A 13113-nucleotide genomic window follows, 5' to 3' on the forward strand; every position below is an offset into this window, starting at 1 on the left:
AGAAAAACTTCCTCCTCCTGGATCATTGATGGCACATTTTAGTGCACTTCTTGGTAAAATGTGGTCTGGCAAATATAGCGTTCTTAGGCCTACTGAATTTAAACAAACATTGGGGGCATATCATTCACAATTTAAAGACTATAGACAGGTAACTTTGAAATATTTTTATATATTACTTAATTATTAGTGAAGAATTTGAATAATTAATAAAAATAATGATTAACAGCATGATTGTCAGGAATTTCTTGCACTTCTATTGGATTCTTTACATGAACAAATGAATACTGCAAAATGTACAAAAAATTGTCAAACTCCTTCATCTACAACCACTGCCAACACGAATAATTCAATTGAAAATTCAAATGGAAAAATCATGTCTTCAGTCACTGCCACTAGTAATTCCAATTGTAATACAGATTTATTGGAAATGTATGATTGCTTACCATCACCAGAATGTCCAAATAGCCCCAATGTAACAATGGCTGGTTCACCAAGAGGTAAAAGTATATCTTATTATAAATATCTATAATAAATAAAAATTATATATTATAAAAATAATAAAAATTACTTAATTTCAGACTTAGGATCACCTATAGGAGAATTAGATAGTATTGTAAATTCGCCGCGAGGATCACCTTTAAACGATGGTGAGGATGACGAAGAAACACTTGATTCTGATGAAACTGTTGAAGCAAAATCAAATACGTTTATTCATAATGAAGTCGATGGAAAGAAAAATGAAGTCACACCTTCACTAAGGCTAGAAACATTAATTGAATTTTCAAAAAATGTTCCGAAATACCATGGTCTTTATGATATTCATAAAGAAGCAAAAACTAGTAATGCAAACTTCTTAGTAATGCAGCAGGAATGTAATAATGAGATTCATTATGATTCACAAAAATTTCCGAAAGAAAATATTCGTAGAATGCCTTTAGATAATTCAAATCTAATGGAAAATCATGATTTTGATAATAAAAGTGTTAGTATCAAAAGGATAAAAGAAGTTAATGTTCAAAAAGTCAATTGTGGTATAGATTATGGATCAAGTGGTTCTGATATAGAATATGACAATGGTTTAGAAAAATGTAATGTAAAACGTATGAGATTAGATGATCAAGAAAAAAATCATAAACGTGATGGTCAAGGAAGTATTAGTTCTCAATGCATACGAATTTCACAAAGTTATGGAAATGGTACTGTAGAGACACAAGATGAAATTGAGGCTGATAAACATTGGGCAAAGCATTTAAAATCTAATAGAAGTATTATCGTTGATACTTTCCAAGGACAGTTTAAAAGCAAGGTAAATTTAATTATATCATATATAAAAATTTGTGTTGTGGAAACTATACGTTGGGGTAACTAGTTTATATATTTGGCTTTTACCGTAAAATGTTTCCTATATTAAAATTCAACAGCCATACCTTCTTGCTTTAAGAAGCATAAAAAGCATGTCTCATTCTGCTGATACAAATATTTAAACTATATGGCATATTTGTAAATACATAATACATATAGTATATATATATATATACATATATATGTATATATATATAATGTATATGTGTATATATTAAAATTATATATATATATTTAAAATAATTTATATTTTTTACTCTCTTTCTATTATAGGTTGTTTGTGCAGTATGTAATCATGTTTCTGTTACGTATGAACCTTTCATGTATTTGTCAGTGCCACTACCTCATGCAATGGAGAGACAACTAAATGTTACATACGTTCCTGCAAATGGCGATCAACCTATAAGGTGCGTTGTTTCATTAAACAAACAATCACGCATTGGGAAATTGAAGGAGGAGCTATTAAAAACACTTGGCAAAGAAAATATTGCAGTAACAAATATTGCACTTGCTGAAGTTTTAGAAAATCATATATCAAAGATTTTGGTAAGCATATAAAATTTGTTGTATCTGTGAGAGTTGGCTTTTTAGTTTATTTATTTATTTATATATAGCATGTACATATATTTCAAAAAATTTTCATTTTATTAGTCAACTCATTATGATTTCATAATATTTTGAGAAAAATCTACAGATTGATAAATATGATAACCAGTTATTTGAATAAATTTTTAACATCTTAATATGTTTTTTAAGGACGTTTCAAGATATTTATAGTTGCTAGGAATAAAATTTAATTTTATATCATATAAAAAACGGTGCGTGGGTCTATATGTTAGTACAAGAACAATCATGGAGGGTGAAGAAGGCGGCTTATCGAGTAGTCTCGATAATCGTTGATACTGCTCTCCAAGAATAAATGTTGTGGAAGAACATTCTCGTAGCGTAAAGTTTGGTTACGAGGCTACATTCCATCACACAGATTCAATTTTTTTGCTCCTATATTCTCCTATATAATCTGGTTTTCGCTATTTATTTTGTTGTAATTGGCCCAATGTGGCCATCATTCCTCGATTATATTATTTTACCCTTGCACCGTAGGTATCGAGAATTATGTATCTTGCTTGCTGTAACTTATCGCACTAGACGGAATTGTCATTGTTGGATTGTACATCAAGGTTTTACATTTAAGGATGACAATACACTCTTGAGACACATCAATGATACGAATCGATCTATATATGCCTTTGAACTTACGGAACCTCCTGATGCATACACTTCAGTACCAGATGGTGGTGGAGATCGTGTAACCGAGGCCGATTCCTGTCAGAAATGTACAGTTACGGGAGAGGAAATACCATGTACAATTTGTCTCGAAGAATTGGATAGAGATTTGAAAAGGCACAGTGGGAACAGTTGCAACTTTGTTATGTGTGATACTTGTATTGAGGTAAGTTTTACTATATATTTTTAATTTTTTTTTTTCAAATTGTTTTTGAAAAAACTGATATAAAGATATTTTATTTGTATAAATATAATGAAAACCCGATGATGAAAACGGCAGCTTCAATCTAGCGGAAGGGGTATACAAGCAAGGTACATAGTTACCACAATTTCACCTCGGGAAGGTCTGAGATTAAACCAATAAACGTTCTAGACGGATGATACCATAAGGGTATGTACGGGAACCAGAAATAGCTTTACGTTGCCAATTAGCCCAGGAAACTTCATTTGAAGTAGAGGTATTTGGAAACGAAAAGATGGAAACCCGTATGGTTCGCTGTTTGAGTACAATCCGCAAGCCAGAAAGTTTATTTTCTGGAACTCAATTCAGACTAATCTGAGGTTGCCGTTCTGAGGGTATTATATTATATGTTGATGCCTTTTTTTTTTATTTCTTAATAATTAAATTAAATTAAAATTGTAAAATAAAAATTGAAGTTCGAATATATTCAAGTGTTCGTATATTATAATGAATATATTATAAATTATTGTTTTAATTATTATTTACGTTTAACAGAATTACTTCAAAAATCAAACGGAACCGCAAATGTGCCCAATGTGTTCAACTTATATGACTGCGTCGTCTTTTATTAAAATAGATCAAACAGGCAGACCGAGACCTGCAATTAGGATCTTAAATGTACCGCTAGTCTTGCGACATGATACAACAAACGAAACATCAAACAACCGTAAAGGAACAAAACTTTTTGGTTATCCTCATTTAGTAAGATTACCTTCAAGAGTGAATGCTAAAGACTTGTACGATATTGTAAGAAAAAATGTACCACAAGAAGGAAATTATACACTTCATTTTGTTACAGGACAGGTTAGAATATAATTATTTAATAAATTAAATTTATAATTTAATTTATTAAAAATAATAATAAATTAAAAATATATAATTATTTAATAAAATAAATTTTCTTTTTGTCAACGTAAAATCTTTTGTCAAAGATAAGTGATTAATTTTTAATAGATAAATATGATTATTTATATATGGTTTTCTATTACTTTGTACAAAACAATTATAAATATTATTTTTTAATAAATAAAATTGCGTTACGAAATTTCAAAATAAAATACGTTAATAAATATATTTTTTTATAGGGTCATCATTGTTCTCGTTGTATGTATACTACACATTGTACAGGATGCAGTGTATCTGAAACGGGTATGGTAATCTTATGTAATGGTGATACTTTAGCAGTGCGTTATACGGAGCAGGTTCCTAAAATCGCATCTCCAATTGATCATGTTAGCATCAGCAAACAAAGGCCTCATCATCCTTTATCTTTATATGATTGTCTTCAAGCATTTAGTCAAAGGTAGGAATTATTACTAAAGATTGAAATTTTTTGTTTTGAAAGTTTTCAAGCAACTTGTAAATAATATTCAGACTTACACGTTCTATAGCGAAACATTAGATGAACACAATCCTTGGTTTTGTCCAAAATGCGAACGAAATCGGTGCGCTACAAAAACTCTTACAGTCCACAGATATCCAAAGTTCCTCATAGTGTATTTGAAACGGTATATTTTTATAGTTTTATATTTAATAGTTTAGATTTAATAATAAGTGTTTAATTTAATAATAAGATTTGTTTTCTAATATATATAATTTTATATAAATTTATATTAATATATAAATATATATTATATATTATAAATTTATATTAATATATATTAATTATATAATTAATATATTTTGTTTTTTATATAATTTGTATTTTTTTACAGATTCGTATTTTATGAGTGTACTAGTATGAAATTAGATGATAAAGTTACATTTCCATTGGTTGGTTTAAGCGTTGGACAACATCTATATGATCTTTATGCTTGCGTTTGTCATTTTGGAGGTATATATTTTTATTTTATTTATATTAGTTTAGTATAATATGATATTATGTATGTTATATATTGTTATAGGGGTTTCGGCAGGACATTATACAGCATACGCGAAGAATCCTCGCACTGATACGTGGTACTATTACAATGATGAAATTACAAGCAGACAGAAACCTCAAGAGGAAGATTTTAGCAACGCATATATACTTTTTTACAGTCGGCAAGGGACCAATTTAAAATCGTGCAATATATAACCAGTGCTGGAACGACGAAACTGGCAAATAGTCAGTGAGATACAAAGAGTGAGGAACAAAATAGGATACAAGGAATCAAGAGAAGAGTTTACAAGGTGTTACGTTTATATGTTGATCAAACTACATCATCTTGAATGGAAAACTGCTCACAAATCTCTTGATCTATTTTTCCTAATAATTCGCTCATGGTCTGCCTCTTTGTCTCTTTTCCTTCCTTACATTATCCAATTTCTTGCTGTTAAATTTCTAGCAAACATCTTATATAAAATGATACAGCACATACATCGAAATTCGTTGAATATTGTGCGTTTTATCAGTGATCATTTATTCAGTTGAAGGGTATTGTGTATTTGCTAGATTCATTAATGGCGTTTAATGTGAAAACAGCAGTTGTAAGGAAGAATTAATAATTTGAAAAGAACTAAATGTATTTATACAAGATTAGTGCGTAAATATACGTTGAATTTGTACAGTAGGTGATTAAACGTAGACTTTGAGGTTTTGAACAGACGTAATTTATTAGTGAATAAAGGCGAATGTTACGACTAGAACACACTTAAAAGTACGATCCTTAATGATGGAGTGTAACCATTCACTGTATCATTATTTCCTTTTTATTTGAATGGATACAAGACTGCTAAAATGTTCATAATCTGCATGTACAGAGAAAAAAATTTGTACTTGCAGATTATTTATTAAATTAGTTTTGTTGTAATTTTATTACAAGATATTCATTTTATTTGTTATATGCGCTCGTATCCTCACGCGTACAATCGACACACGCATGCGTTATAATACATAATCATCATATCTGTTGTTAGTATGCTATTTGTGGCCCGATGACTGTATTATATACGTCTTTGTCGTATAAGTTATTGTAAAAATTACCATAAAAGAAACTGTTCCAATTTTTTGGTGAAAACCTATTAACTAGAAAATGATTACATTATATTATATTTGTGTTCATTTGGTAATTTTGTGACTGTTCTTGTTTTTTAATTAATTGATTGGATAACATAAAAAAATCATTATGAATTTCTTAATTATAATATTAATTCTTAATATTTAAGAAAATAACTTTTAAATGTCGTTAAAAATAAAAAATGCCAAATTTTTAAATATTTCGATATATCGAGTTCAAAAATAACAAGTTTTAATAATAAATATTGGATAAGAAATAACTTTGTTCTAATCGCTATTTGGAAGAATTCTATCTATATCTTTATAGCCATTGAAAATTTATTCGAAAGAGAAATATACGAGTACAAAGATTGAGATATGCAAAATCGAGAGAAACTAAGGCCACCGATAGGGTAACGATTAGGTACGTTAAATATATATGTAAAAGACGATCTTTGGTATGTACATTAAAAATCTTATCGATAAATATTTCGCGATAAATATTTGCATTATAACGATCAAAAACGTTTATTCGCACGATGGTGTCAAAAATACGCCATTAATTATTGAAGAGCGATACTCGGAAACTTTTTAGATATTTTAACGATAACCATGGATAATGGTATGTTGGTGTTAGAATATATTTCTCAAAATTTGTTTCAACCATTCCTTCTTCTAACCTAACAAAACTACAATTATTCTATCCTTTTGTTCAAATAGTGATGTACATGATATTGATTTAATATCACTGTTTTTTCTGTGCTTGAATATTTTTCTTTATCTATACGCGCCATATATCGTTGTCAAAATTTCGATTGCTTAATGTAAAGACACTGTAAACCATACCACCGCTCCAGGATGTTGTAGACCTCCAATTTCACAATTTATTGTTCGAGTTTCGCCATTTAAAACGAAGAGTGCATCATTCGAAGGGCTAACCATGTATTTGCCAAATATGCCACTTTGTACAATTGGTCTATTCGGGTTTCCCCACTTTGTTAAATTAGGCGATGTTGCTTTACCAACACCTGTTATCATTTCTACTTTGCCTATGATAAAAAATAAATTTTTAACTTTTTTAATACAAAAAGCATCATATTAAGAAATTTTCATACCAGTTGATAGATCGAGGAAAAGAATATTTTCCTTGTCAATAGATGACGCATAAATATCGTAACCATGTGTCGTTTGTGATGGATAGAGTGCGATATCGCTGATATTTAATGTCGTTTTCACATCAAATGCGAATTTCAAACCATCGGCTGAAAAAAAAAAATAATTGTGAATGAAATACTTAAGAAATTGATAAGAAAAAAATAAATTCTAATTACATGATATTTCTTGTACGACTAAAGTTACGCCTGTTTCTTGCTTATCTAATGTGACAAGATGTCGAGAATCAGGTGAAATTGTTGGTTTTCCTAAAATTTTTGGCTTATATGCAAGAACGGTATCAGTTAAATAATCCAATAATAATTGACCCGTTGGTCGATTAGTGACTGGTTCTTGGCATTCAATTACTACAAACCCATCTGAAATAAAAAATAGAATAATATAAGAAATATTTATAGATTTATAACATATATTTATTAAGTTCATAAAGTATTGAATTACGTACATAGAACCGAAAATTGGACATTAACTGGAACACAATTATAAGAACTTAAATCAGCGCTACGTGTATATTTCATATTCTTCAAATCCAATTTGTACATGTTACGTTGATTTGCGTGACTCACATAACCGTACTTGAAGATGTTTTCAATATCCTAAATGGATTAAAAAATGTACAGTAATATTTCATTTATGTATCTTCAAAATAAATAATAATTTTCAATAATTATATTTACTTGTGGTTCAGGGATATAAATATTTTGGATTATATCGAATTGCGCATCAATGGGTTCTGGTCGGATAGCGCGATGCTTTTTCTTTTGAGCAGCATCTTCGATTACTTGAACAGTTTTCACATCGATATCTTTCTGATTTCGCCAATTCAATATCCATACTTGATCAAGAGAAGGAACGTACCAAAGTTGAACAGGATTTTTATCTGTTGGTATTACCTAACAAGAAAAAAGACAAGATTTATTTTCATAATATATTATGATTAATCAATTAACATAATATTAACAAATAAAAGTTTACTCACGTCGACTATAACCATTTGTATTTCACTAATAACAAGTACGCGATCTTTATCCGGTTGGCTGACATATACATATCGATTTGCGACATTGATTGCACGTCCCCATGAGCAAGGAATACCTTTAACTCCACACACATGCTCCTAAATTATGAAATTGAAGGAAATATATAAAAATATAAAACCGATTTTGTTGTCTAGAGATTAGCAGCTAGAGTATAATAATTAAATATTTTAAAAAATTATTTATGTTATAATGCAATAATAAAATAATGTTTGATTTGAGAAATACATTTAAAAGCCTTGAATATTAACGATCTGGATTATGAAGGCTTAAAATCAAATAATGCGATAAATAATTATGTAATAACACATTTGATTTTACCTGTGTACCTGGTATAACATCCGTAGATCGAATTTCATGTCGCGGCCGACAAGCAGATGGCTCGTATACCAAAATTCCCCATTGGTGAAATGAGAAAAATCTTCGTTCCTCACTCTCAGTCGCTGGATAAAAGTTTAATTATCATTTATCATCAATTTATCTAGATAAATAATAAATTTATATTTATTCACATTTGCAATATTTGTAAATATCAACCTGATTTATGTATTACATGATAAACTAACTTTTCTTAATTTGTTTTCTATTAATTGTATGAAAATAGAAAAAAAATAGATATCATATGCTTGTAAATAACTTACTTGGAGTAGGTTGTTCTTGAACCACTAAACTACTGATGTCTCTGGTAATACCACCAATGCTGGTAGCTTGACACATATAAGCCCCTGTATCGGCATAATCAACGTTTTTAATGATAAGTTTAGTACCGTTTCCAATAAGATTATATTTGTCCGGTTGATCATGGTTCAGCGCTTCGTCGTTTTTTAACCATTGAACTCGCGGAAGGGGTTCACCAGCCACGTGACATCTTATATTTGCCTCCTCTTTCAAACGTTTCGCTTGAAATCGCGGTGTCACTTTTACCTCGGGAATAGCTAAGAGTCGAAAACTTTTTAAAAATGATCGTTCTTTGCAAAAAAGGAAAATATTGATAAATCATGTTGTATTTTCTAAAACTTACTATGAATAGTCAACACGTGTGTTTGAACGACATCCTGATTTCTAACTGCGTGACAAGTATAATTTCCAGCATGTATCAGTTGTACTTTTGTTAGATAGAGACTGCCATCGTTGAATACTCGGATCTATCAAATGAAAAAAGTAAATTGTTGATTGATTATTGATTATATGTGAAATATATGGTTTATTCAACAAGTATATTTAGCGATTTTTTAAGAAATTGTTTATCATACCTCAGGCTCGTTCAGTGTTTCTAAATCAGCTCCATTTCGTTGCCATACTAAAGGTGGTGGTGGTGTACCCGTAACATCGCACTTGATCTCCACATTATCACCCACCCTTGCAGAAATATGATTCACTTCGAGAGACTTGTCTAGAGACACCACTGAGACACCTATGAACGATTGCGCTAGTTTCAAAAATACTTTAAGTATACGATAATATTCTTTATTTTGTGTACATAATTTATATAAATATATATGTATAAATATAAAATTTATATTTAAATTTTAATAATTCAAATTTTTGCTAAAAATTGAGGGGCCCAAATAAAAATAAGCATATGCCAAATTATCATAAATTGTGAACATAATTTTATAAAAGGAAATTGAAAAAGAGCTTTATATTCATAACATAATGAGGAATTATATCTGTTTTAAGTTGCATGATTTTGCTCAATGAAATATATATGATGTTGTATTAAAAAATTACGGAATTGAATGAATGAACAAAATAATGATACAAAAAATAAGTTGCATAACATGGCATAAAGTTATTTTTCATTGGATCCCTTACTTATAAAGAACTTCACTGAAGAACTTACTTATAAAGAACATCACTGAATAAAAAAAAAATATTTGCAAAGTTTTTTATTTTCGTTTCTACTATGATAATTAAAGAATTGAATAATTCAAAAGACAATTACTTACTGTAGAGTTTGCTGAACGCCATGTAAAATTCATTCACGTTCAATTTTCCATCGCCATCCGTATCATCATAACTAATCATATGTCCGAGATTGCAGCCTCTGCACAACTCTTCTAAATCTTCGTTCTCCGCGAACTATATAAATATAATAAAAAATATCTACAATCATCGAATAGATTAATCACGAAGAAGTTAAAGTAAAGAAAAATTACCTGTTCCAACTCTTCGCGTTCCAAATTGCCATTATTGTTTCGATCGTAATGAGAAAACATTATACTGACGAGATATTCTTTGCTATGATTGTCTTGCGACATTAATCTCGCGTGATTGTAAAGCAACAAATTATCCTGCAATGGAAGAATAAATATCAATGATGATGAAGATATGACAAAGGTTTAAATTTTATTTTATTATTATTTTACCTTCATAATTTCGTATTCTTGATTCGAACATTCCTTCGAGTCGGAGTCGTTCTTGTCTGGTATCAAATTATCTTTCAAACCACCCTTCTTTCGATTCCTAGATTTTGGATAAGATACAATCTTGCTCGTTTTGAGGGATGTTCTGTTCATGTGTAAGGTTCTTCGAATGTGAGCATTCTCGATATCTGCGATTAATTTGGAAAAACGAGATGGTTATTTTAATTTAATTATATTAATCGTTCACCAATTTCTATATAATTTAAACGTGACTTCAATAGAATGGTGTCGATGAAATTAGTAGTTATTTTTGCTAGTTTACAGAGAGTTTTTAGATCTTCTTCATTTAAAATTTTCATGATTTTCTTTTTTGTAAAATAATAATCAAAATCGATCATAATTTATCATTTATGAAATTTTATATACTTTGGCGTTTCATTTTTCTATAACTTTTTATTATTCTATTTTTTCAAAATAACTTCGAATTTAATTATCATTTAAAGAACTCCTTTAAATGCAGAATCATCAAATCATCATGATTCATTTTTAAGATATAATTGTACAACGAATAATCTAATCAATCTTATATCTAACTCGTTAACCTTCTAATATTATAATTAATAAATTTTAATAGGATTGATAAAAAAATTTGATTAAAAAAAAATAGCAACATCTAATAATAAATCTAATAATAACAACAATAATTAACAATTTTTACCGTGATGCAGGCATCGCATGAGTCTGCTTTTGGTCAACGACGAGCCGGAATGGCAGGCGGCCCTGTGAAGCTCGCAATGATTTGCATAGATCTTGCCATTGCTCGCGCAAACAGGTCGATGCCTCCGTGGGCACTTTCGCATGCATACGCACACCGCGATTGTGTTGTTCGGTGAAAGTTCGCATTCTTTGCCGATCCCGCAATATTTTGAGGCGCAGGGATCGATCGAATGGGAGCCTGAAAAGAGAAATAAGAGAGGGGAGACGTCACGATTTCGCCGTTGGCTTCGAACAACATCGAAAGCTGTCCTCGAGCGATTGATTCCGCAAATACACGTGCGATTTGTTTTTCCGATCGTTGCGCGTTCGTACACGAGACTCGGTTGAATTGAATTGAATTCGTCCACGTATTGAATAAGTGAAATTATTTAAATCTCGAGACACAGATATCTTTTCATTCCATCTCCTTCGTGAATTCGTGATCTCCTTGTCCCTGGTCGGAGTTCGTTTATTCATCAAAGAGACTCTCGAATATTTTATTAAGAAGAAGGACTTCGTTTGAATTTCGAGTCCCTTTTATTACAGGTTTGGAAAGGAACATATTGAACAAAGAATATTGTATTGCAGCGGTATTTCTGTTGTTTGTTTTTTTTTTTTTCGTTTCGAATTTTACATATATGTACGAAATATTGAACGATAAAAATCATATGAATGAAAATTAAATTTATTCATTAATTATTAGAAATTCAATCAATTAAGATGTAAGCTTTCTATCATAAAGGTCTAGATATTATTCTTATGAATATTTAAAATCTGAAATGGATAGAAGAACTGTCTATGAAAGTCACGTAACAAATTCATTATTGGAATATCATAGATGTTTAAATATTTTTTGTGATCCCTTTTCACAATGAATGTTTCGCAAATTTTATAAATATTGGATTGAGATTTTTATCTCGAAAATATTTCTTTTTTATTTTTTAGTAAAATCAAAATTTCAATATATTTTCATTTCTTATAATATTGATGCAATGAAATAAAATTTTGAACTACAAAATGTTCAGAATTTAATGCTATGTCATTTTATTATAAAAAAAAAAAAATTCTCAGGCAAAATTGAATTGCATTTAAAAGATGAAAAGATGTCGAAATTTTAGGAGTTGATTTCAGTTTTTCAAAAAGATACTTTTATCAACAAAAAAAAAAAATTGCTACGCTTTTTATACATGCAAATTCTCATTATAATCAGAATTTTTGGTTTAGACAAATTCTCCTCTGTAAAATATTATTCAAATATTTTCATAAATCACTGTGTGCGTATTATTATATTGAATTCTTGGTTACCGACGACAGATAAATTTGTTTTTCTCGATTTTTATCGTGTCATATCCAATGTTACAGAATAAACATACGCGTATTTGTTGCAATCAATACGTGGGTCAGCCGTGATTGTCGCTAATTAATACGCAAATTCGTAAAAATCACGGCGAAACTTCGAACGATCGTAACAACAATATCTTCGTGCATGTATAAATTCAATTCATTTCTGATATTTAATATCATCGATTATTATATCGATTTTCATTGGACAGTGTTCAAAGTGATCATAGCAAAAGAATCACGTATTTTTGTACATGCGTATCATTTATTCATTTGCAAAGAGAAGTTGTACGCGTAATCAAATTACTTTTTAACCAAACAAAATTGTGATGTGCGTGATGTACTATATAATCGTAATAACAATAATAATCATGTTGCTTCTCTTTCTGGCTTTTGCAATATATTTTAATCTTTAACTCGAAAAAAAAAGGGAACAATCATGATCGAGGCTAATTAATACGCAAAAATTTGTAAAATTCACGACAAAGTTCCGAGCAAATCAATAACAACGACGCGTGTCTTCGTTGTCTATTACAAATTTAATCGTTTTTTGATATCAAATATATATATATATAT

The 13113-nt window shown here is 29.7% G+C and overlaps 2 protein-coding genes across 5 annotated transcripts in view; one reads left to right on the forward strand and one right to left on the reverse strand.

The window, feature by feature from the left end:
* LOC102673501 overlaps positions 1–5851 on the forward strand; it is a 7742-nt gene extending 1891 nt beyond the window's left edge. The window contains exons 6-15 of the mRNA XM_006608945.2: positions 3–148; positions 227–497; positions 579–1306; positions 1636–1908; positions 2555–2812; positions 3383–3691; positions 3973–4190; positions 4279–4395; positions 4603–4721; positions 4792–5851. Of these exons, the coding sequence (XP_006609008.1) occupies positions 3–148; positions 227–497; positions 579–1306; positions 1636–1908; positions 2555–2812; positions 3383–3691; positions 3973–4190; positions 4279–4395; positions 4603–4721; positions 4792–4964 (2612 nt within the window). The 3' untranslated portion in view covers positions 4965–5851. The remainder of the gene's footprint in view (positions 1–2; positions 149–226; positions 498–578; positions 1307–1635; positions 1909–2554; positions 2813–3382; positions 3692–3972; positions 4191–4278; positions 4396–4602; positions 4722–4791) is intronic.
* LOC102677089 (follistatin-related protein 5-like) overlaps positions 5563–13113 on the reverse strand; it is a 64180-nt gene continuing 56629 nt past the window's right edge. For 2 of the 4 annotated variants that reach the window (XM_031514923.1, XM_006608888.2), the window contains 14 exons: positions 11159–11395; positions 10444–10628; positions 10234–10368; positions 10024–10156; positions 9328–9503; positions 9096–9219; positions 8716–9009; positions 8396–8517; positions 8017–8154; positions 7715–7930; positions 7483–7633; positions 7196–7396; positions 6980–7126; positions 5563–6913 (listed from right to left, as the gene is read on the reverse strand). In XM_031514923.1, the coding sequence (XP_031370783.1) occupies positions 6684–6913; positions 6980–7126; positions 7196–7396; positions 7483–7633; positions 7715–7930; positions 8017–8154; positions 8396–8517; positions 8716–9009; positions 9096–9219; positions 9328–9503; positions 10024–10156; positions 10234–10368; positions 10444–10628; positions 11159–11395 (2489 nt within the window). In that variant the 3' untranslated portion in view covers positions 5563–6683. The remainder of the gene's footprint in view (positions 6914–6979; positions 7127–7195; positions 7397–7482; positions 7634–7714; positions 7931–8016; positions 8155–8395; positions 8518–8715; positions 9010–9095; positions 9220–9327; positions 9504–10023; positions 10157–10233; positions 10369–10443; positions 10629–11158; positions 11396–13113) is intronic. The other 2 variants (XM_031514924.1, XM_006608889.2) reach the window with 1 other exon arrangement.

Source organism: Apis dorsata, unplaced genomic scaffold (genome assembly GCF_000469605.1).
Source record: "Apis dorsata unplaced genomic scaffold, Apis dorsata 1.3 scaffold_50, whole genome shotgun sequence".
Classification (NCBI taxonomy): domain Eukaryota; kingdom Metazoa; phylum Arthropoda; class Insecta; order Hymenoptera; family Apidae; genus Apis; species Apis dorsata.